This window comes from Pelophylax lessonae, assembly GCF_965119305.1.
Source record: "Pelophylax lessonae genome assembly, chromosome: 4".
NCBI lineage: Eukaryota > Metazoa > Chordata > Amphibia > Anura > Ranidae > Pelophylax > Pelophylax lessonae.
In genome coordinates this window covers 80,510,856-80,534,380 of record NC_138771.1, presented here as the reverse complement: position 1 = coordinate 80,534,380, position 23,525 = coordinate 80,510,856, and the positions used below count along the sequence as shown (strand labels likewise).

Genomic DNA, 23,525 nt, shown 5'->3' with positions numbered 1-23,525 from the left:
TAGCAATTCGGGCCAGTTCACACCACATGCAGTCCAGTGTAATTTTTTTCTGCCTCAAAAAGACGCATGGATAGTAGGTTATATGGTTTTCAATGGCATAGTTCACACCAGTGTGGTCGTTTCCAGTGCGTTCCAGTTACAGAAAAAAAAGTAGAATATGTTGCATTTGTTCTGCACTGGACTGTACTGGAATGCGGTAAAACGCATAAAAAATGCACTGGAATGCACCAAAAACGCACTGGAACACACATGTCCTTATTTAAGGGTAAGAAAAAAAGAGGGGGGAAATGCACTGAGCTGCATAAAAAATGCACCAAAAATGCATCAAAAACGCGTTAAAAACACACATGCAAAAAATAATCTGGAATGTATCTGCACTGGGTTTCTATGGTGTGAATTGGCCCATAGAGAATTAGTTTAATCACATTAATAGGCAATATAATCATTATGTTATAGTAGCTTAGGGTAGAGTTCTGAACTACTAGATTAAAGCAAACCTAGTAACCCATCAATTAGCAATAAGCAGTCTCATCGGTAAATAGTAACAGCAATGGTGATCAACACAACTATAACTCCTCTGTAACCAGCAGGCTATAACGGCTTTATAGTGCACTCTGTATGAATGGCTACAACAAAATATAAGGCTTCCTAAGGAGGTACCTCTTTTTATGGACAATGGACAAAGTTCTTGTAAAGCAGCCATCCAGATGAACAGTCCTTAGCCAGCTAGAGTTAATTTACTAAAACTAGTGTGTGCAAAATCTGGTGCAGTTGTGCATGGTAGCCAAACAGCTTCTAACTTCAGCTTGTTCAATTAAGCTTTACCAAAAAAAAAAAAAAAACTGGAACCCGATTGCTTTCTATGCAGAGCTGCACCAGATTTTGCACTCTCCAGTTCTAGTAAATCAACCCCTATGCTTAGATGAATATATTCCACAATTTAATAATATATCCAAACAAACAATGCCGCAACCTCCAAGTCAGAAAAGTTATCTGAGCTAGTAGCAGTCACACTTGTAAAACAAGATGTCGTCAAGCATAGGAAATAATGAGGAAGGGAAGATATATTCTCATGGTTTCCTTCATTTAAAGAGGTTAGTACAATTAAGGTCCAAAATATACATACTTGATATTGCTTCGTTTTAGCGATACACTGCAAGATCTGGGTGGCCTCCAGATGCCCAGGCAAGTCTGCACTACTGAAGCCAGGAAACACACAGTTCTGGTGGAAAAATGTACAACACAAAAGTTACTTTTCTAAGTCATCGAAAAATCTTTTATGCTTCTTTTGAGTATTTTTATTAACCGCTTTGTGGCAACAATCATTTTTTTAAGTCCACGTGAAAAATGCTCTTTACCATGAGCAGTGTTACCAACCTCCCGCAGCATTTTTACTGACAAAACATGAGAAACTTACTGACAGAGAACATTTTTACTGCTAACCTGAAAATGGACAGAACTCCTATAAAAAGCTAAGACAAGCCAAATGTAAACAGTATGAGCACAATATGGAAACACTGACAATACCCATAACAAGTAATTTGCCTAGTTTACACTTAAAAAGTCAACACAGCATGACACATTATCAGCCCCTAATATTTACAGACAAAAAATTACTGATTTTTACCAACTGTCCATAAATTTACTGACATTTGGCAACCCTGACCATGAGAATGTACATTTTCCTTGCAGCAGAGAACTAGGAATGCAGAGCTACGATATGCGTGTTCCTAGTTCTGAGGTCCAATGTCAAACAAAAACATTTTTCATATAGTTTTTGTCAAGTTTGCGGACAAATATTGATGCCGCAAAACTTGATCTTGGCATCTAAGCTTCAGAAAACTCTGATCCAAAAAGGCTTAAAGGAACAGGAAGTGACACAGGTACGTTTGTCAGGAAATATATTATTATATTTATTATTATATATTATAAATATATTAATTGAGGACCAAATGGATAATGTGCCCAAAGTGGCTAATCAGACCTTTTGATTAATTTACACAAAAAAATAAAAGATGAATCCTGAATGGTCAGCATAGGCAACTTTTCTTTAGCCAGTTTTACAGGTATGGTATTTTATAAATAATAAAAAGCTATTTACGTATATGTAACTGCAAATCTTCACAGGTTTTAAAAAATTGTCTTTAATCCCTAGGAAAGTGACTTTTTATTCATAATAAAAGTATACAATACGCCCACAACTACCTTCTTTCATTTAGCTTTCAGTGTGGCGCTGAAAAAATAAGATTGCCCTACAGAGTCGGCATAAAGATAAGGCAACTGAGGCTGTAGACCCCAAGCTCCAGATGACCTATCATCTTTTGTAAAAGCAGATTGACAGCAGTTGCCAATGTTGAAATGCAAGCGCTGAGATTCAGCACCTAGCAGGGGATCTACCAGTAGCGGTCTGTCAATAGGGGGCGCAGGGGGGCCGCCCCCCCCCCAAAGTTTCCAATCTAATATTTTCATTGCTTGGGGCACCCGACTAATAGGTGTTTATTGGATGCATAAAGTTTTTACAACCATGTGACTGAGAGCTTTATTGGCTGCTTGCAGATTGTTCTCAGGGCGCAGAGCGATGCGCCCCAAACACTCCCACTGTTCATTTTAGCATCTTTTTTCAATATTTAGCCTGATGTGATTGGATGAGCGTAGGGCGGTGCTTTCAGTGTCATCACAGGATCATGTCACTTCTGGCTTCTCGTCCCACAGGTGAACGCATGTCCAAGGCGTCTCTCGGCAGGGCAGTGGCCCAGTAGGAAAGTTATAAAAGAGGACCTTCAACGGTGTAAATGGTGCAAAGTTTTATTGAAGTACTGGAAAAAGGTAAACATTACAAAAAAATGGATGTAAAAAATATCACCCTGACACCCAGTGGAAAAACACAAGAAGTAAATGTTGTCTAGACAAGCACATAAAACGGGCCCCATTCACGCACACTCGCATTCCACTCATTTAATCACTATAAAGCACTGTGAAAAATTCATGGACAAGGCTGTAAACTGTAAAAATTCCAGAAGGAAGTCCCTTGATTTAGTTATTGGGTAATGTGCAGACTCATCCTATTGCAAAGTGAGCTCCAGCCAGTTACTAGATATTGTAAACTGGGGCAAGTGTTTTATAGAATTTCAAAACAGGAGGAGCCTAATTCCACTAATGGATTGTGGCTCAGGAATCCATGTAGATATGCCACAAAAATGTAGAAAGTGGCACCCAGGTAGTCCGTGCCCCAGATAATTCTTGGTAAAAATGTTTGAATCCACACCATCCTGATCTGAGGGTAAATGATGATATTCAATGGTGCCTGCCCAGTGCCCAGGCTTTCAAGCCCTGGCTATTGGAAGGGATGCAATAACTGCAGATGAAGAAATATTACTCCAGAAAGATTGAGACTTTTCTATTGCCAAAACCTGCATTGAAATCTGAAATAGTTGTGTTTGCCCGTTATGACATAATATCCATATCCAACATGGCTGATTGGCAGTAGATGTCTTCTATTACTGATAAGCATAATAAATCTGTGATATTTCTCTTCCTTTACTAAGGAATAATATCAATGTCATCATGGGCAAACACAGCTATTTCAGCTTACAATGAAGTTTTTGGCAAAAGCAAAGTCTCAATCCTGGTGGAGTAATATTTCTTCATCTGCAATAAATGCATTCATTCCTTGGGAGGTTCCGGACATCGCGCTTGCCACGCCCCCAAGACGCCGGCTTTGTATCAACTATAGCGGGACGCCGCTTTTCACCTGTTACTCGTGTGTGTTGATCTACTGCCATGTGAGTAGAATCTTAAATAAAGCTGTTTTATATTGTCAAACGGGATTACGCTATGAATGCTTTTATCCTCTACATATTGCCATACATATCGGAGTCATTTCTGGATCTATGAGCGAGTGAGGGGTTGATGCAGTCTAGCGAAGCTTGGTCCGTTCATGCAGAGGAGAGAACCCAGTCCATAGGAGTTGTTACCTTATGCTCTTAGTGGCCCATCCATTAATTTGGAGGCCCACTCATTGCGGTAAGCTGCCATCTTGCCTATCCGCACGGGTGACTGTTTGTTTCCATTACTTTTCACATCTTGGGATCTTCACCCTTAAGTGGACTCTCCACCATCTTCATATGCTGAATGGACTTATGACTTAGTGCAATTGATTCATTTTTTTATTGCACCATTATTAATTGTATATCCATTTATATAATTTTTTAAGTATAATTAATTTTGTTGCTTATAGCGCTGCACTACTTGACACACAACATTCCTTCCAATAGCCAGGGCTTAAAAAGCCTGGGCACCAGGCATGGGTCATTTCACTTCCGTGAACAAAATTTTTCATTGACTTGTTTTGATTTGCCTCTGCACCAAACCTGACACAGAGTCCACCATCATCCACGAGTTATGATGGATTTCAAATCAATGCATACATGCTACTGTATGAACAGCGCCGCCGGTATACGGTATACTATTGTGCTCAAGATAAGGATGCCAAATAGCGGTGGCCATTCCATAGGGGGCGCAGGGTTGCTGCCCCCCTAATTTCTATGTGTCAGCCCCTATTTTCCATGCGGGGCACCAGACGCATAACGTTCTACAAGGTTTTTTTTTAAACTGAGCTGCAGCACAGTGGCCAAGACCATACAGCAGTTTAACAGGACAGGTTCCACTCACAACAGGCCTCGCCATGGTCGACCAAAGCAGTTGAGTGCACGTGCTCATCGAAATATCCAGAGGTTGTCTTTGGGAAAGAGACATATGAGTGCTTCCAACATTGCTGCAGAGGTTGAAAGGGTGGGGGGGGGGGGGGTCAGCCTATCAGTGCTCAGACCATACGCCGCAAACTGCATCAAGTTGTCTGCCAGGCTGTCGTCCCAGATGGAAGCCTCTTCTAAAGATGATGCACAAGAGAGCCCGCAAACAGTTTGCTGAAGACAAGAAGACTAAGGACATGGATTACTGGAACCATGTCCTGTGGTCTGATGAGACCAAGATAAACATATTTGGTTCAGATGGTGTCAAGCGAGTGTGGCGGCAACCAGGTTAGGAGTACAAAGACAAGTGTGTCTTGCCTACAATCAAGCATGGTGGTGGGAGTATCATGGTCTTGGGCTGCATGAGTGCTGTCAGCGCTGGGGAGCTAAAGTTCATTGAGGGAACCATGAATGCCAACATGTACTGTGACATACTGAAGCAGATCTCCTCCCTTCGGAGACTGAGCTACAGGGCAGTATTTCAACATGATAATGACCCCAAACACACCTCCAAGACAACCATTGCCTTGCTAAAGAAGCTGGGGGTAAAGGTGATGGACTGGCCGAGCATGTCTCCAGACCTAAACCCTATTGAGCATCTATGGGGCATCCTCAAATGGAAGGTGGAAGACCTCAAAATCTCTAAAACCCACCAGCTTCATGATGTCGTCATTGGGGAGTGGAAGAGGACCCAAGTGGCAACCTGTGAAGTCTATACCCAAGAGGTGAACTCTATACCCAAAAGGGATAAGACAGGGTTGGAAAATAATGGTGGCCCACAAAACATTGACACTTTGGGCCCAATTTGGACATTTTCAGTTAGGGGTGTACTCACTTTTGTTGCCAGCGGTTTAGACATTAATGGTTGTGCGTTGAGTTATTTTGAAGGGGCAGCAAATTCACACTATTATACAATCTGTACGCTCACTACTTTACATTGTAGCAAAGTGGCATTTGCTCAGTATTGTCACATAAAAAGATAGAATAAAATATTTACAAAAATGTGGGGGGTGTACTCACTTTTGTGAGATACTGTATATACCAGCCTCTTTTATAGAATGCTTATGATTTTTTGTTAATAAAACATGGAAGTTTTTATACTGATGATTTGTGAAACATTTATACTTTTTGTACCTTAAAGTCTGAATTTTTTTTTCTCCTTGCCTGATGGTTTGAATGTCATAAATCCAATAAGACTCTCTTTGACTGAGAGTTGATATTTTGTTGCTACATTTCAAGTGGAGGTGATATTCTTCAATTCCCCCCAAAAATAATTTAAGGGATCTTTATTATTATGGACGGTAGCATAATGTTTCGATATGCTATGCTTGGGGTAACCTTTAATTAGGTTCTGTACATGTTCCCTAATCCTTTTTCATTGTGGCCTCTTAGTGCGACCTATGTACTGTTTTTGACATGGACATTGTAGGGCATAGTCAACCCCCTCCGTTATACATGTTATGCAATCTCTTATTTGCTAATGCTTCCCTTTCATAGTGAATGTTTATATATATATGCACAACTCTTTTCTTATTAGTTGTTGCTCTGATAACATATACATTATATGTTAATTTATTAATTATGCATGATGTTTTAATATTTTAAGGTCTATTATTCCCATAGGATTTGTATTTGCATATTGGCCTTGTATGTGGTTGACACATACGATGCGAGTTCCTATTAAGCAGATTGTGTCTGTGATGTTAACACCTGTGATTCCATCTGTGGCTGCACGAGCAGTGGCCTGGTCACTATGGCAACCCCCTGTGTTTATTTAACCACTTAAGCCCCAGAAGATTTGGCTGCTCAAAGACCAGGGCCTATTTTGCTATTCGGCACTGTGTGACTTTAACGGACAATTGCGCAGTCGTGCAAGGCTGTACCCAAATCAAATTGACGTCCTTTTTTTCCCACAAACAGAGCTTTCTTTTGGTGGTATTTGATCACCTGTGCGATTTTTACTTTTTGCGCTATAAACAAAAAAAGAGCGACAATTTTGAAAAAATAACAATATTTTTCACATTCCCCGACAAAAAATGTAAAAATCAAAATTTTTTAACATTTTAGGCCAATTTGTTTTCTGCTACATATTTTTGGTAAAAAAAATTGCAATAAGCGTATTTTGATTGGTTTGCGCAAAAGTTATTGTGTTTACTAACTACGGGAAAGATTTATGTCATTTTTATTTTTTTATTTTTAACTAGTAATGGCGGTGATCTGCGATTTTTTTGCGGGACTGCGACATTGCGGCGGACAGATCGGACCCTTTACTGACATTTTTGACACTTTTGGGGGTACCAGTGACATTACTATAGTAATAAGTGCTATACATATGCACTGTTACTGTAAAAATGACACTGGCAGGGAAGGGGTTAACTTTGTTGGTGATCAGTGGGTTAAATGTATCCCTAGGGGCATGATTCTAACTGTGGGGGGGGGCGTGGCTTGTGATGTAACCACAGAGATATACGATCCTACATAGCAGGATCGTATAGTCTAAAGAAGAATGACAGACGGCTGTGTTTACATTAGCTGTCTGCCTTTCTCCCTCTCCAGCGGGAGATCGCGAGTGGCCGGCGGACATCGGAGCCGCCGGTCACTCACGCAGGGATGTCAGGGAACGAGCGGAGGCGGGAGAGCGACCCCTGCGGCACGCGCTCGCCCCATAGAGGCTAGTGGGCGAGTGACGTACCGATACGTCACTTTGCCCAGGAGGGGCTGACCGCCACAGTATATTGTCGTTGGGCGGTCGACAAGTGGTTAAGTCTCTTGCTACCATCACCTGGCTTACTTTCTGACTAAGCCATGTGGGTAATGGCGTTACGTGTGACATCAATCTCGGACCAGTTCATATGTCCTCGGATACATGCTGGTTTTAAATACAAACCCGATTCCAAAAAAGTTGGGACACTGTACAAATTGTGAATAAAAACAGAATGCAATGATGTGGAAGTTTCAAATTTCAATATTTTATTCAGAATACAACATAGATGACATATCAAATGTTTAAACTGAGAAAATGTATTATTTTAAGGGAAAAATAAGTTGATTTAAAATTTCATGGCATCAACACATCTCAAAAAAGATGGGACAAGGCCATGTTTACCACTGTGTGGCATCCCCTCTTCTTTTTATAACAGTCTGCAAACGCCTGGGGACTGAGGAGACAAGTTGCACAAGTTTAGGAATAGTAATGTTGTCCCATTCTTGTCTAATACAGGCTTCTAGTTGCTCAATTGTCTTAGGTCTTCTTTGTTGCATCTTCCTCATTATGATGCACCAAATGATTTCTATGGATGAAACATCTGAACTGCAGGCTGGCCATTTAAGTACCCGGATCCTTCTTCTATGCAGCCATGATGTTGTAATTGATGCAGTATGTGGTCTGGCACTGTCATGTTGGAAAATGCAAGGTCTTCCCTGAAAGAGACGACGTATGGAAGGGAGCATATGTTGTTCTAGAACTTGGATATACCTTTCAGCATTGATGGTGCCTTTCCAGATGTGTAAGCTGCCCATGCCACACTCACTCATGCAACCCCATACCATCAGAGATGCAGGCTTCTGAACTGAGGGCTGATAATAACTTGGGTTGTCCTTGTCCTCTTTAGTCCAGATGACATGGCATCCCAGTGTTCCAAAAAGAACTTCAAATTTTCATTCGTCTGACCACAGAACAGTTTTCCACTTTGCCACAGTCCACTTTAAATGAGCCTTGGCCCAGAGAAAATGCCTGCGCTTCTGGATCATATTTAGATATGGCTTCTTTTTTGGCCTATAGAGTTTTAGCCGGCAACCGCGAATGGCACGGTGGATTGTGTTCACTGACAATGTTTTCTGGAAGTATTCTTGAGCCGATGTTGTGATTTCCATTACAGCAGCATTCCTGTATGTGATGCAGTGCCGTCTAAGGGCCCGAAGATCACAGGCATCCAGTATGGTTTTCTGGCCTCGACCCTTACCCACAGAGATTGTTCCAGATTCTCTGAACCTTTGGATGATATTATGCACTGTAGATGATGATAACTTCAAACTCTTTGCAATTTTTCTCTGAGAAACTCCTTTCTGATATTGCTCCACTATTTTTCGACGCAGCATTGGGGGAATTGGTAATCCTCTGCACATCTTGACTTCTGAGAGACACTGCCACTCTGAGAGGCTCTTTTTATACCCAATCATGTAGTCAATTGACCTAATAAGTTGCAAATTGTCCTCCTGCTGTTCCTTATATGTACATTTAACTTTTCCGGCCTCTTATTGCTACCTGTCCCAACTTTTTTGGAATGTGTAGCTCTCATGAAATTCAAAATGAGCCAATATTTGGCATGACATTTCAAAATGTCTAACTTTCAACATTTGATATGTTATCTATATTATATTGTGAATAAAATATACGTTTATGAGATTTGTAAATTAGTCCATTCCTTTTTTACTCACAATTTGTACAGTGTCCCAACTATTTTGGAATTGGGTTTGTATATTAAGTGTGAGTAGCAATTGGTGATTGGCAAGTTGCTTTATAAATAAAGGAGCATACTACACTATATATACCGTTTTTTTATTTCCTATATATGAAGTACTTTTTGGAGATGGGTTTGTTTTTTTCATGTAAAGAGGAGCCAAACGTATGTTTTAAGTCGGAGGATTATCCCACCAATGATGTGGTTCTTCTAAGGTGAGCGAGCATTTTGGACTTGCTGGTTTCGGTGGGGCACTTAATGTATGAGGGTGAAGAGCCTTCCTCATTTGCACAGTGTGTGCTGAACTTTTCAAAAACTCAAATGATTAAATTTTACTTTTTTGTGAATTATCTATTGAACTATACATTGTTTTAGGATTTGCTTTGTCAAATGCACTTTATTGATTCACATGGGATTTTAATATCACATTATTTTTATGGTTGTTACTTGATGCTTTCATTTACATTTAAATAATGCGCACTCAATTTAGTTTATTATTAGGTTGATTTAGCAGAGCAAGCACACTTTTATTTGATATATAGTACTTCATTGTTGGAACACATTTTGCGTTTGCAGCAGCTTTGTTAGGTTTTTTCGCATTAATGATTTATTTTGCCAGAGTGTAGCATCGCTTGGTTTCACTTGCATTACATTTATTCATTTTTTGTTGCGCAGCAGCAATGGACGTTTTTGGGTATTTAGAAACTAGAGAAGTTAATTTGGAAGAGGTATTTAATATAAATAACACTAAACAGACAGATGATTTGGAACGCACATTTAGGAAACTTGGGCACTTGATCGAGAAGAAGGTAAACACATGGTGGGACACTCTTACCCATGAAATGTACTGTATATTAACCACTTTCAGCCCGTAGGCTGTCATATGATGTCCTGAACTTTCTTTTCTGCCAGCGATTCCCTGCAAAGTAAAAACAATCAATCACAGCGGCTGTTCAGCCACTTGATTGCTTTTACAGGCGGCAGGAGGGGACATTTCCCCCCTCCCACAGCCCTCTGGTGCTTCTACCGGCTTGCCCATACGTCCAGTGAGTCGGAGAATGAATCGGCCAGCGGCTGAAATTTACCATAGAGCTGACTGAGGACAAGATGGTCCCCGCCCATCTCTATGACCTTCAGAGGCTGGACGTCACGTTATGATGTCACTTCCGGCACCGGCAGATGTAAACACTGCCATGTAGTTAGCTGGAAAGGCTGAGATCATTTTTTTTTTATCTCAGGCTTTCCAGCCTAGAGGAGAGATGTGGGATCGCTCTGTAAAGACGACATGTCATGCCCTATTCCTGTTATAAGGGATGTTTACATTCCTTGTAATATGAATAAAAGTGATCAAAAAAAAATTAAAGGGAAGGTGTAAAATAAAAATAAAATAAACAATAATAAAAAAAGTAAAGTGCCCTCATCCCTGCATGCTCGCACACAGAAGCGAATGCATATGTACATCGTGCCTGCATATGTAAACGGCGTTCAAACCACACATGTGAGGTTTCTTTTCACGAATGTTAGAGCGAGAGCAATTCTAGCACAAGACCTCCTCTGTAACCCTAAACAGGTAAGCTGTAAAAAAATGTAAAGTGTAGCCTATGGAGATTTTTAAGTATCGAAGTTTGGCGCCATTCCTTGAGTGCACGCAATTTTAAAGCGTTACATGTTAGGTATCTATTTACTTGGCATAACACCATCTTTCACATTACACAAAAAATCAGGCTAACTTTAGTGTTTTTGTTTTTTCTTTATTTCATTAAATATTTTTTTTACAAAAAAATTGTGTTTGAAAATTTTTTGCACAAATACCGTGCGACATAACAAGTTGGAAATGACTGCCTTTAATTCCCTAGGGTCTCTGCAAAAAAAAAAAAACATATAACATGTTTGGGGGTTCTGAGTAATTTGGCAGCAAAAAAAATGATGGCTTTTACATGTAGGAGCGAAGTGTCAGAATTGGCCTGGATGCATAGTGGTTAAGGAAAGTTTAGTTCCCAAAAGGCTAAGGTGGAATATCCCTATTAGTGATGGCATTTTGGACAAAGAATCAGTTGATAAATAGCACCAATTTTTTAATGATAGCAGTGTAGAACTGATGAGATTTTTTTTTTTTTTTTTAACAGAAAAGTTTTATTGATAAAAGAACAGCAATACAGCATAAACCACCATCAAGGTACATTATACAAATCGGAATCAAAATCAGCATAAACTAAGAACACGTGCACAGATGCAATCATGGTATGTAAACAGTAAAAACATAGCAAATATACGTCAATAGAGAATAACAGATTCAAAAAGCGACAATTACCAGATCCAAAACCTACTGAAATCTGGAGTCTCCCAGGGGGGGGGCGGGTGTGGGGCCTGAGGACCGGGGAAGGGGCACCCCTATCGAGCCCCCAATCCCTGGGGGGGAATAGCAACCAATGCAGCACCCAGGAACAGAAAGGAGTAAGACAGTTCCCCCGCCACCAAGTCAAGTCCCAGAGACCTATGATTGCAGAGATCGAGCCCCAAGCCACGGATCCCATATCTTCCCAAATTTTTGTGGGCACTGGCGGCTCATGTAAGTCAGTTTATATAGTGGAAGGGCCGAGTCCACCAACGCCCGCCATTGGGCGACCGTCGGAGGAGCGGCCCCCCTCCAATTTTGCAGCAGGGCCTTCCTGGCATAGAAAGACAGATAAAATAATAACAGCTTCAGGTATTTAGCCGGAGTCACCAGACCACTCATGCCCAAAAGAAGTATCCTAGGGTCAAGGGGCACCCGTACGGCCGCCACTGCACCAATCTCAGCCACCACCCCCTTCCAGTACTCCTGGATCCTCGGACAGTCCCACACAACATGGAAAAAGGTCCCAACCGCCTGCTGACACTTATAGCATAGCTCAGAATATGAGGGGTAAATCCTGGCTAAACGCTGGGGGGGTATAATACGCCCTATGCAAAAATTTCAACTAGATAAACCTATCTCTGGCCGAAATCATAGTGGGCAGGTATTGATGAATCCCCGGATCCCAGTCCTCATCAAGAAGGGCAGGAATATCTCGTTGCCAGCATTCAAAAAGGGAGGGATCCCCAGCTGGCTGACCACACGTAAGACGTAGGTAGACGGAAGACAGGATCTTATCCGCATTACGTGTGGTCAAAAACCTTTCCACTCTATGAGGGGCAACCACCATCGCAGCGGGAAACTGCGCTCGTAGTGCATGTCTTATCTGGAGGTATCTGAACAACATTCGGGACAGAAGGCTAGATTTCTCCAGCAGCTCAGGAAAGGACAGCAAAGCGCCCGCCGGCATGACGTGTTGCACTTTAGTGACCCCATGACCAGCCCAGACACTCGGATCCGGAATAGTCCTGAGGTGAGGTGAGGCAAGTTTGGGTTCCCCCACAGGGGGCTATGGGGCGAGACAGTCCCCGCCTCCCCAGTGGCCACCAGCATTTGCTCCCACACCTTCACCACCGTACACATAGAAGGCGTTGCCTGAGCTGCGGCTCTCCGCCCCCTGTAGACTAAGTTCGACAGGGCCACATAGGATCCTAATATAGCCGCTTCAAGGGTATCAGCTGGGTTAGAGCGAAGCTGGGCAAACCACCACCTCACCGTAACCAGAACTGCCGCCCAGTAGTATTTCTTAAAGCACGGCAACGCCAAACCTCCCGAAGAGAGTGGCAACTGCAGTTTCCATCTAGCTATGCGTGGGACCGCACCCGCCCAAATAAAAGAGGAAAGCACACCATCTAGTCTATGGAAAAAGGACGCGGGGACGGGAATCAGAGTGTTCCTAAAAATATATAGGAATTTAGGAAGAAAAACCATCTTTATTAAATTTACTCGGCCCACCGGAGTCAAGGGGAGCGTCCTCCACACCTGACATTTAGTCACCAAGTGCTGAAATACAGGTTCCAAATGATCCACAAGATAACGCGACAGATCGGTACGCACCATCACCCCCAGGTATCTAAATTGGGCAACCCACTGTAAGGGAATAACCGCCAGAGGGGGGGGGGGGAGTATCAGCAGTGAGAGGTAGTATACTAGATTTGGACCAGTTTATCCGAACCCCCGAGAACACCCCATGTCTATCTATAATGGATAAGGCCTCAGCAAGGGAACCTGAAGTATCATTAAGGTAGAGAAGCGTGTCATCTGTGATATACGCTCGACCACCGGATCCACCCTCAGTCCCCCCACCGCATCCGTCGTGCGAAGCCATATAGCCAGCGGCTCAATGGCAAGGGCAAATAGACCAGGGCACAGTGGACAACCCTGTCTCGTTCCCCTGCCCAACCTAAATGGGGAGGACAAAAGGCCGTTGGTGTGGATTCGAGCCATAGGGGCTGCATACAACAGGCGAATCCATGCAATAAACCGAGGCCCGAAGCCAAATTTAATCAGCACTCGCCATAGATAGTCCCATTCCACCGAGTCAAATGCTTTTTCAGCATCCAGTGAAGCCACCGCGCCCCGCGAATCTCCCGTCGCAGCACAAGCTATATTAGTATGTAGGCGGCGAATATTGATGTCCTTGCCCTTGCCCGGCATGTATCCAGTCTGATCTCCATGAACTAAACGGAGTATCACGGAGTTCAGGCGATTGGCCAGAATTTTAGTCAGAATTTTTGCGTCCACATTCAGCAATGAGATAGGCCGGTAGGAGGAACACAGTTCGGGGTCCTTCCCGGGCTTAGGCAGGACAACAACAACAGCCTCCAACATGGAGGGCGGCAAGGAGCCCGCCTCCAGAGCTGCACAGAGTGTCCCATGAAAATAAGAAGCTATGGTGTCTAGGTTTGTCTTGTAAAATTCCGTGGGAAGGCCATCTGGTCCAGGAGTCTTCCCAGTCTGCAAGGACTTGATCGCCTTCCTGACCTCACTCAGGGAGACGAGAGCATCCAGGCCCGAGGCCTCAGCAGGAGGGAGGGAGGGGAATTCAATCTCGTCTAAATAGGCTGATAGGTCCTCCGGCGGGTAGGCCGCCCTAGAAGTATAGAGAGAGGAATAATATTCCTCAACCCGCTGCGAAATCGACGCCGGGTCGGAGAGCAACGTCCCATCCTCCGCCCTAATATTGGCAATACTAGCTCCCCCAGATCGTTCTGATGCCAACCAGGCCAACAACCTGCCAGACCGTTTCCCCTGCTCAAATACCCGTTGGGACTGGGAGAGCAGGAAACGGCGGCACGACTCAGTCCGAATCAGCGCCACCTCCCGGTATGCGGACTGCATCTCAGAATACGTACCCCTATCCAAAGAGGACAGGTAGTCAGCTTCCAGAGACGCAGCCCTGGACTCGGCCATGGACAACTGCGCCCGAGACTCCCCCCGTACTTTAGAGATATTATACTGGTACCTACCTCTAGCACAGGCCTTAAAGGCGTCCCACACCATAGCCGGAGTCGCAGTTCCAGCATTATAGTGCCAGTAGTCACCCAACTCAGAGGACAGCTTTGGCACAATCCTGTCATGAGTTACCCAGAACCTGGAGAGTCTCCACAATCCCAGACCCACTGCTGAGTCCGTAGAGAGGTCCATCACAGGGGCATGAACAGAGATGCCCGTGGAAGGATGGCAGCCCCGGACACTCTGGGCAGCAAGGACGAGCTAACGTAGATCACGTCGATACGTGAAAAAGTAGCATGGGTGGTTGAATGACAAGTGTACTGGCGCAGGGAAGGATTCTTCCAGCGCCAGACATCTTGCAGACCAAGCGCTTCCGCCCAGCGGGCCAAGCCAGAGTCAGTCACCGGGTCAGGGCGAAGCCTATCCAATGAGGGGTTAGGTGACATATTAAAATCACCAGCAAAAATCAAGTTAGAGGTGGGGTATTGAGCCGCTAGGCCCTGGAGTTTACGTAGCAGGCCAAGGTCAGCAGGCGGAGGGACATACAAGCCAACATTCACCAACTCTAGATCCCACATGGCATGCAAAAGAACATATCGCCCATCCGGGTCCAAGTGGAGATCCAGGAGCACAAACGCGAGGGACCGGTGTACAAGAACACTAACCCCACGTGAATAGGATGAAAAGGTGGAGTGATAATACGCCCCCACCCATGACCTTTTCAAGGCCAACACCCTGGTGCCCGTGAGGTGGGTCTCCTGCAAAATACAGACGTGCGGGCAGTGTTTCTGCAGAAAGGAGAACACCAAAGAACGCTTAAACTTGGAATTCAAGACCCGCACGTTCCACGAGACCAACCTCAGGGGGGCCATTTTATAGGAATAAAAGGAAAGAAGCATGGGAGCCGCCCAGTAGAGACAGCACTCCATAGGGGGCCCAAACTACATACCAGAGGGGCTAACCTCCCACATACAGATAATGCAGATAGCAGCAAAACAAAAAAGTGCACAGAGAAACAGTAACATACCCAGGTGGTAGAAGATACATTAAACATACAAAGAAAATCCAAAATAAAAACTTCCCCAACACACCCCCACCCTGCAGCACCCCAAAAACGTGGGTGAGCTTGAGACCCCAAACCAAACATGACCAGTGTCAAATGGGGGACACTGTACCAAAAAGGGGCCTGGGAGGAACAGTCAAGCACACCAGGAGCGCCAATGACACTGCCTAAAAAAAAAAGAAAAAAAGATAACCGCCAACAGTATGGACTGAAAAAAAATGTGGGAGGGGGACCGCCCCAGCAGCGATATACGCTGGAAATAGCAAAATGAGAATGACAGGAGAATGGACAAAAACTAATTGGAAAAGGGGGACCACAGAGAAGTTCAGGGGGACAGAGTTCCAGGTGAAGGGCAGCCACAGGAAAAAATGTGAACAAAAAAGAACGTAATAAACAGTCCACCTGAGAAAGTCAGTGTAGGTCCCAGGAGTCACAAGGATGAGCTAGAGACATCACTCTGATAGAGACCGAGATTCAACAGGGCCTGAAGCGAAGGGTAAACAGCAGACATCCAAAATATAGCGAAGAGGCAGGGATTCCAGCCAAGCGGAGGCCTCCTCTGGGGATGTAAAAAAGCGGAGGGATTCACCATCCTGCACCTGAAGCCTGGCCGGAAAAATAGCATGCTACGCTTGAGGCCCTTTAGCCGCAAGGCCAACTTGACATGGTCAAAGGATTTACGTAGCTTTCGCGTCTCCACTGAGAAATCCAGGAAAATCATCAATCTGGTCCCCTCAAACCGCAGAGCATCGTGCTTCCGACTCTCCCGCAGTACCATGTCCCGATCCTGAAAATTGAGCAAACGGACAATAAAAGTGCGTGGCGGAGCACCAGGAGGCCCCCTGCGTGCGGGCATCCGGTGAGCCCATTCCACCGCAAAGTATGGGGAGAAGGCGGCCTGCGGGAGCAGGGTGCGGAGAAGGCGCTCCGTGAAGTCCACAGCATTAGGATCTTCAGCCCCCTCCGGGAGGCCCAGGATCCGCAAATTGTTACGGCGGTTGCGGTTCTCGGAATCTTCCGCCCGGTACTCCAGAGCCTTCACCTTGACACGGAGGGTATGCAGGGAAGCCGCGTGATCTCTCAGGGTATCCTCCGTGTCACCAACCCTGCACTCCACCTCCATCTGCCTCGTGCGAAATTTATCCATGTCCCGCCTAATCAAGCCAATATCCAGCTGGACAGACTCGATTTTAGATGTCAGGGCAGACTGGCAGGTGGAGATAGCCTGCATGAGGGCCAAGAAGTTATTTTGTTCACAAAGAGCGGGATCCTCTTCCTCCGTTTGGGTAGTCATGTTAGCTGGAGCACGGGGCCCGGCCTTCGCGCTGGCAGAAGCAGCGGGATCCGATGAGGCCGAGATGGTCGACCCCTGGTCATAACCGTGTAGGGAGTATACTCAGTCCCCTCCGGGAAGATATAGGGCGGTAGAGCAGCAGTTAAAAGCAGGCAGGTCACCGGAGCTCCCTCACTAAGCGTCCGCTTCGGTCGCCATCTTGGACACGCACTGATTGTCAACTTCTCACGTACCTGACTGATGAGCCCAATAGTGCAGAGGAAAGCCTCCCTTACGTATCTGACTCGCGGCCCCTGGTAGAGCAGACAGGTGGCATGGGAGAGCAGAATGGTATGAGGGCCTGGCGGGTCAGCTGTTGGACGGGCAGCTCCAAGGTCCCAGATGCTTTAAAGGGAGACAACCAGCAGGTAGGAGGATCCCAACAGCAGGCAGAAGGACGGAACACCCGAGTCCACACTCACTCTGGGGGCTCACAGGCAAACGGATCAGTTCACAGGCCAGGTCAACAACAGGCGGGCGGCGTGCAATCCAAAGGAGCATGCAGGTTCAAGGTCAGAAGGGAGCCGAGGTCAAGAGCAGGCGGAAAGCAAGGGAAGTCCAAAGTCAAGCCGGGTCAAACAGGAGATCAATCACAGAAGCAGGTAAACAGGAGCAGGGATCACAGGAAGCTGCTTATCAGACAGCAAAGACATAATGCTTCTGAGGAGTTTAAATAGAGCAGCCTGTTGGCAAACACTGCAATTAGTCTGCAGACTCTACACTAAGTTAACCCCTTAGGTTGCAGACCCATGACATTGCCCCCTCCTAAAGGGCAGCCTCCGGATGCCCAATTGAGCCAACTTCTCGGCATGGGATCTCTTGAAGGATTGCATTAGTTCCTTAGCATGAATATTGCTTTCAGGCTCCCAAGAGTTATCTTCCGGTCCATACCCCTTCCATTTAATTAGGTACTGAACCTGATTGTACCTCTTTCTACAATCCAAGATTGTTTCCACCTCAAATTCCTCCTCTCCATTGACTATTACAGGCTCTGGTGGACCAGTATTTCGTTCAGGAAAAGGATTCGGAACCACAGGTTTCAACAGAGTCACATGGAAGACGGGGTGAACTTTAAGTGAATCGGGTAATTCTAGCTCATAGGCTACATCATTGATCTTCCTCTTAACAGGAAAGGGACCGTCTCTTGTGTGACTGAACCGAATTTAATGACAGAGCCATCAGCAAGATGTACAGCTAGTCCCCTGGCCTTTGGTTGAAGTGGAATGAGGTGTTTGGCTGCAAAAATCAAGTCTAGGAAGCAGCTGCAGGCTCCGGAATCAATTATGACGGATACCTGGATACTCCTTCCTGGAAGCTGTAACATGATGGGGAGAGTAAGATGAGAGGCTTGGTTAGGTGAAACAGGAACATGCACTGAAGAGATTGAAAGGCACTTACGCATCTTTGCAGGGCAGGACCTCACATAATGCCTGGGTTCTCCACAGTACATACAGAGGTTATTGATTCGTCTAAGCTGTCGTTCCTCCATGGTGAGAGAGGGACGAAGCAAGCCCAACTGCATGGGTTCGGAGGTGTCCGGGCCCGGAGCGACTGGAGCAGAAGGAGTCTGGCTGGAGAAACTGGGAACTTTAGGTAGCATCCAAGTTGGCCGATATTGGCCTGAGGATCTTTCGGAGCGACGTTCCCTTAGGCGTCGGTCAATCTGAATTGACAAGTTAATAAGTGCATCCAGGGATTGGGGTATCCCAACTCGTGCCAGTTCATCTTTTAAAGGATCAGATAGTCCCATCCGAAATTGGTAACGAAGGGCCGCATCGTTCCAATTGGTATCAGAACTCCAACGCCTGAAATCGGCCACGTAGTCCTCTGCCGCTCTGCGGCCTTGTTGAAGTGCATGTATTGCAGCCTCAGCGGTAGCAGTCTGCTGGGGGTCCTCATAAAGTTGGGACATTGCATCAAAGAACGTGGTGAGATGGTTTAGCGATTCGGCCTTTTGTTCCAGAAGGCGATGTGCCCAGGCTTGGGATTCTCCGGTCAACAGGGAGATAACGAAGCCCACTTTGGTTGCTTCCAAAGAAAAGGTGCGGGGTTGCAGGGCAAAATAGAGTTCACAAGCATTATCAAAGGCTCTGTATTTGCTACGTTCACCCGTAAATCTTTCGGGTGTGGGTACCCTTGGTTCTGGTGGTAACATCACTACCGCAGGTCCGGATGAGGTAGCACCTGTAGGGTTGGCGGGAGATGACAGAATTTGAACTCGTTCTTCCAGCCGAGTATATCCCACTTGTAGATCCTTAACAGCTTGCGTCAGACCCGCCAGATGTCGGCACAGTTCTTCCATGGGGGAGGTTCCTCGCTCGGGCTCAGACATGGCTGTCTGATACTGTCAACTTCTCACGTAGCTGACTGATGAGCCCGATAGTGCAGAGGAAAGCCTCCCTTACGTATCTGACTCGCGGCCCCTGTGTAATGTTCTGGTACCTATGGTACCCTTATTTCCATTTCTCTCCTAACATTGCGTCCCATCTTGCTATCCAAATGGAACGCATACACCTTTAAGGGCAATGCTGCCGGAGCTTCTAGCTATACCCTTTGCCTGAACTGAACCGGAACCTCGCTACCGATCCGTATCTCGCTACCGGATCACTCCTTACTACTGGACCTTGCTACTACTAACTATCTAGTGATAAGTACCCCCGCAGGGGATTCCTTCCTAACCTATACTTTCACTATCATCTACTGCATATTACAAAGACTATTACTATCTAAGCTATTCCTATCATCTGCATAGATTGTTAGCTCTTGGGACTACCATCATCTATCATTGCACTAGGTTACTCTATCTTGTATACATTCTGCTGTCCCCTACCATCTGTACTATACATGATTGCTATAACCTATCTGCATACTACCATCACCTACCACTCTCCTGAATACTATTACTGAGTGCTCACCATACTATCGCCTCACCTCTATACTATCATATATTCTATCACTCCAGGAACATCATATTGAGTGTATGTATATTGCATAACAGGCTGTGCACGGTGATGAAGTCCTGAGAGTTGGATATGTTGTTCAACAGAATCTCTACACGACTACTGAGTGTAACAATTCTGCAGCTGCAAATCCATTCATTAACAAAAAACGCATGAGCGTTACACCCTGGTAGAGCAGACAGGTGGCACGGGAGAGCAGAATGGTATGAGGGCCTGGCGGGTCAGCTGTTGGACGGGCAGCTCCAAGGTCCCAGATGGTTTAAAGGGAGACAACCAGCAGGTAGGAGGATCCCAACAGCAGGCAGGCAGAAGGACGGAACACCCGAGTCCACACTCACTCTGGGGGCTCACAGGCAAACGGATCAGTTCACAGGCCAGGTCAACAACAGGCGGGCGGCGTGGAATCCAAAGGAGCATGCAGGTTCAAGGTCAGAAGGGAGCCGAGGTCAGGTGCAGGCGGAAAGCAAGGGAAGTCCAAAGTCAAGCCGGGTCAAACAGAAGATCAATCACAGAAGCAGGTAAACAGGAGCAGGGATCACAGGAAGCTGCTTATCAGACAGCAAAGACATAATGCTTCTGAGGAGTTTAAATAGAGCAGCCTGTTGCCAATCACTGCAATTATTCTGCAGACTCTACACTAAGTTAACCCCTTAGGTTGCAGACCCATGACACTGATGAGATTTTTACTTAAGAAAAAACAAAAGTAAATGAGGAAAATAGAACAACAGATAGTTGAAATTAATGCATAATTGGAGCCTTTTAAGGATACTCCTGAGTTTGTATTTCAAAATATGTCTTTATTAAATTAAAAGATAGCATACAGGTAATCGTTATAAATACAGCATTAAATAGTTGTACCGTCTAGATAATGGAACATTCAATAAACATCATCTTAGCAAATGAGACATAGGATATGAAAAGGAGTGTAACATTGCTGGTAATAACGTTAGTTAAATCAAAGTGAGATCTAGACAGGTGAGGTGAAAGGGGGAGGGTAGGGAAGGTGAAGAGGGGGATGGGGGGAAGGAAAGAAAGGAGAAAGAAAGAAGAGAACCAACATTAGCAGGTATCTGGTAGTGAAGTACATAAACAGATATAGACAGAAAATAAGTCATTAGTTCAATATCAGTGAACAGTGCATTTAGGGTGACTTAATCAGATTGACCATAAATCTTTGAGTTTATCAAGTTGTCGATTATTTCTGGCAACTATCCCTTCAATTTCCCATTGGAGGTTAAGGCTGGCCATACACTATACAATTTTCTTGTTCAACTTTGCTTTAGATTTACCAAAACCATGTGATATAGGGTCAAACCTAAACACTTTAAATTTGTATGTAATCAGACAGGCCCTTGCACTACATAGTTTAAGGTAAATCTTTAGGAAATTGAATAAGAAAATTGTATAGTGTATGGCCAGCCTAAGAGTGGCGATAGTATTTGAAATGGAGGGAGTGTCACAGGTTTTCCACAACCTAGTAATGTTAAGTTTAGCCGCATGTAGTAAATGAATGATTATAGTTCTAGATGAAGGTGGGAACTTATCTATGCCTATATGAAGTATGGCTAAGGTAGGATTTGGGGATGAATGCACTCCAGTAATAGAGGAAATTAGAGCAAAAACTTCGTCCCAAAAGGAGCTCAAGGATTTGCAGAACCAGAGGATGTGGGCAATAGTGCCCACACTTCCACAGTTTCTCCAACATGTGTGTGGGTGGCTTGGGAACATTTTTGATAATCTATAGAGTGTTAGGTACCACCTGTGTATTGTTTTCTGATAGGATTCCCAGTGGTTAGTACATTGTGATGCTTTAAAGGTTTCCTTAAATGCTCGTAGCCATTGATCCTGAGGAATCGAGGAATTTAATTCCTCACTCCATTTGTTTAGAGTGCCTATTTGAGAACAAGGTCGGGTGTCGTTTAGGCATTGATAGATCAAGGAAATGCCTTTTTTTCGGCAAGTCAAGGAGAAATAGTATTGAAAAATTGGTGCTGGAACAGTCACTGAGGTTGGTAGTTTAGAGGTGGATAGGAAATGAGAGACTGTTGTATATGTAGAGGTTTCGGAACTTGGTAGTATAAATTCTTCCTGGAGGGCTGCAAATGTTTTCAGTTTTTTATTATCACATCACTCAGGTTGGAGATACCAACAGAGTGCCAGTTAGAGAGGTCCAAATCAGTGATACATGCAGACAAGGCTCTTAATGGTATTTGAAGCGATCTAGTGGGTGAGTCAGGGGGGTAAATGGTTGTTAGTTTTTTCCAAGCTAAAAGAGAAACAGCAGTAAATGCGGGGAGAGTGTTTTTTTGGATTGGAGAGTATTTCGCTGCTACCAATAAAAGTAGGTCTTTGTGTAAGGTAGGTAGTGAGTACGAAGCTTCCAGAGTAGACCAGATCTTGTCCGGGTGGGGATGCCCCCAAAAGTATAGTTGGTCTAGTTTTGAGGCATAATAGTAGTTGCTAATAAGGCGTAGTCCTGCTCCGCCATGTCTGTGAGGTGTGGATAATATGTACCCTAGACACACAGGTGGTTTAGAATTCCACACAAATTTGTTCATTTGCTTCTGAATTGAAGTTAAAAGAGAGGTGGAAATCGGTACAATTATAGAACGGAATAGGTACAGAAGCTTGGGCAGGACTATCATTTTGACAATGGCGATACGAGTGTGGAGAGGCCTATGCAGCGAAATGATTTTAAGATAGAGGGCAGGTTTTTGGAGAAAGCCTGGTAGTTTAAGCTTACTAGTTGTTTGTTCTATATTTGAAGAGATCTGAATTCCCAGATATGGAATTGACGTGCTTTTCCATGTGTAGGGGATAGTCGCTTTCAGTTAGGCAAGAGAGATGTACAGGTAGGACTAATGACTTGGAGATATTTAATTTATAATAAGACACCTCACTAAAGTGAAAAAGGATGTCCTCTATCGCCTGTAGGGACTGGGTGGGATTTGTTACTATCAAAATCACGTCGTCAGCATGCAGACTGATTCTATGATCAACACCATTACAGGAAATTCACAATATTCGGGGGTCTGATCTAATTTTTGAGGCCAAGGGCTCCATCAGGAGGGCAAATATCAGTGGGGATAGGGGGCATCCCTGTCTCGTCACGTTCGAAATTCCAAATGGGACGGACAGGGTCCCTCCAGTGAGTACTCTAGCAGGTGGATTGGAGTATAGGGATAATATTGCGTTTTGGAACCAACCTGAGATACCAAATTTAGTAAGAACTGCTTGAAGGTACGTTCAGTGGATTCTGTCGAATGCCTTCGCTGCATCCAGAAACAGAAGCAGAGAAGGCATCCGAATATTCGCAGCATGATAAGTGAGGTTAAGTACTGTTCTAGTTGCATCTGGGGCTTGTCTACCTGGGATAAATCCCACTTGGTCTGGATGTATTAAAGCAGGGAGGAGTGTTTTCAGATTATTTGCAATACATTTTGCTAGTAACTTGACATCTGTGTTCAAGAGTGATATTGGGCTATAATTAGCAGCTTCTAAGGTATCCTTTTTAGGCTTAGGGATAGTAGTTATCACCAAGCGTAACAAGTCCGTAGGTAAGGAGCTGGAAGAACCAGCAGCGTTGAAGAGGTCCTTTCGTTTGGGGG

At 44.7% G+C, this 23,525-nt stretch overlaps 1 protein-coding gene across 1 annotated transcript in view; it reads right to left on the bottom strand.

Moving 5' to 3' along the window:
• FAM227B (family with sequence similarity 227 member B) overlaps positions 1-23,525 on the bottom strand; it is a 733,538-nt gene that overhangs the window by 671,939 nt on the left and 38,074 nt on the right. Inside the window, exon 5 of the mRNA XM_082254045.1 lies at positions 1,127-1,222. Coding sequence (XP_082110171.1) covers positions 1,127-1,222 — 96 coding nt within the window. The remainder of the gene's footprint in view (positions 1-1,126; positions 1,223-23,525) is intronic.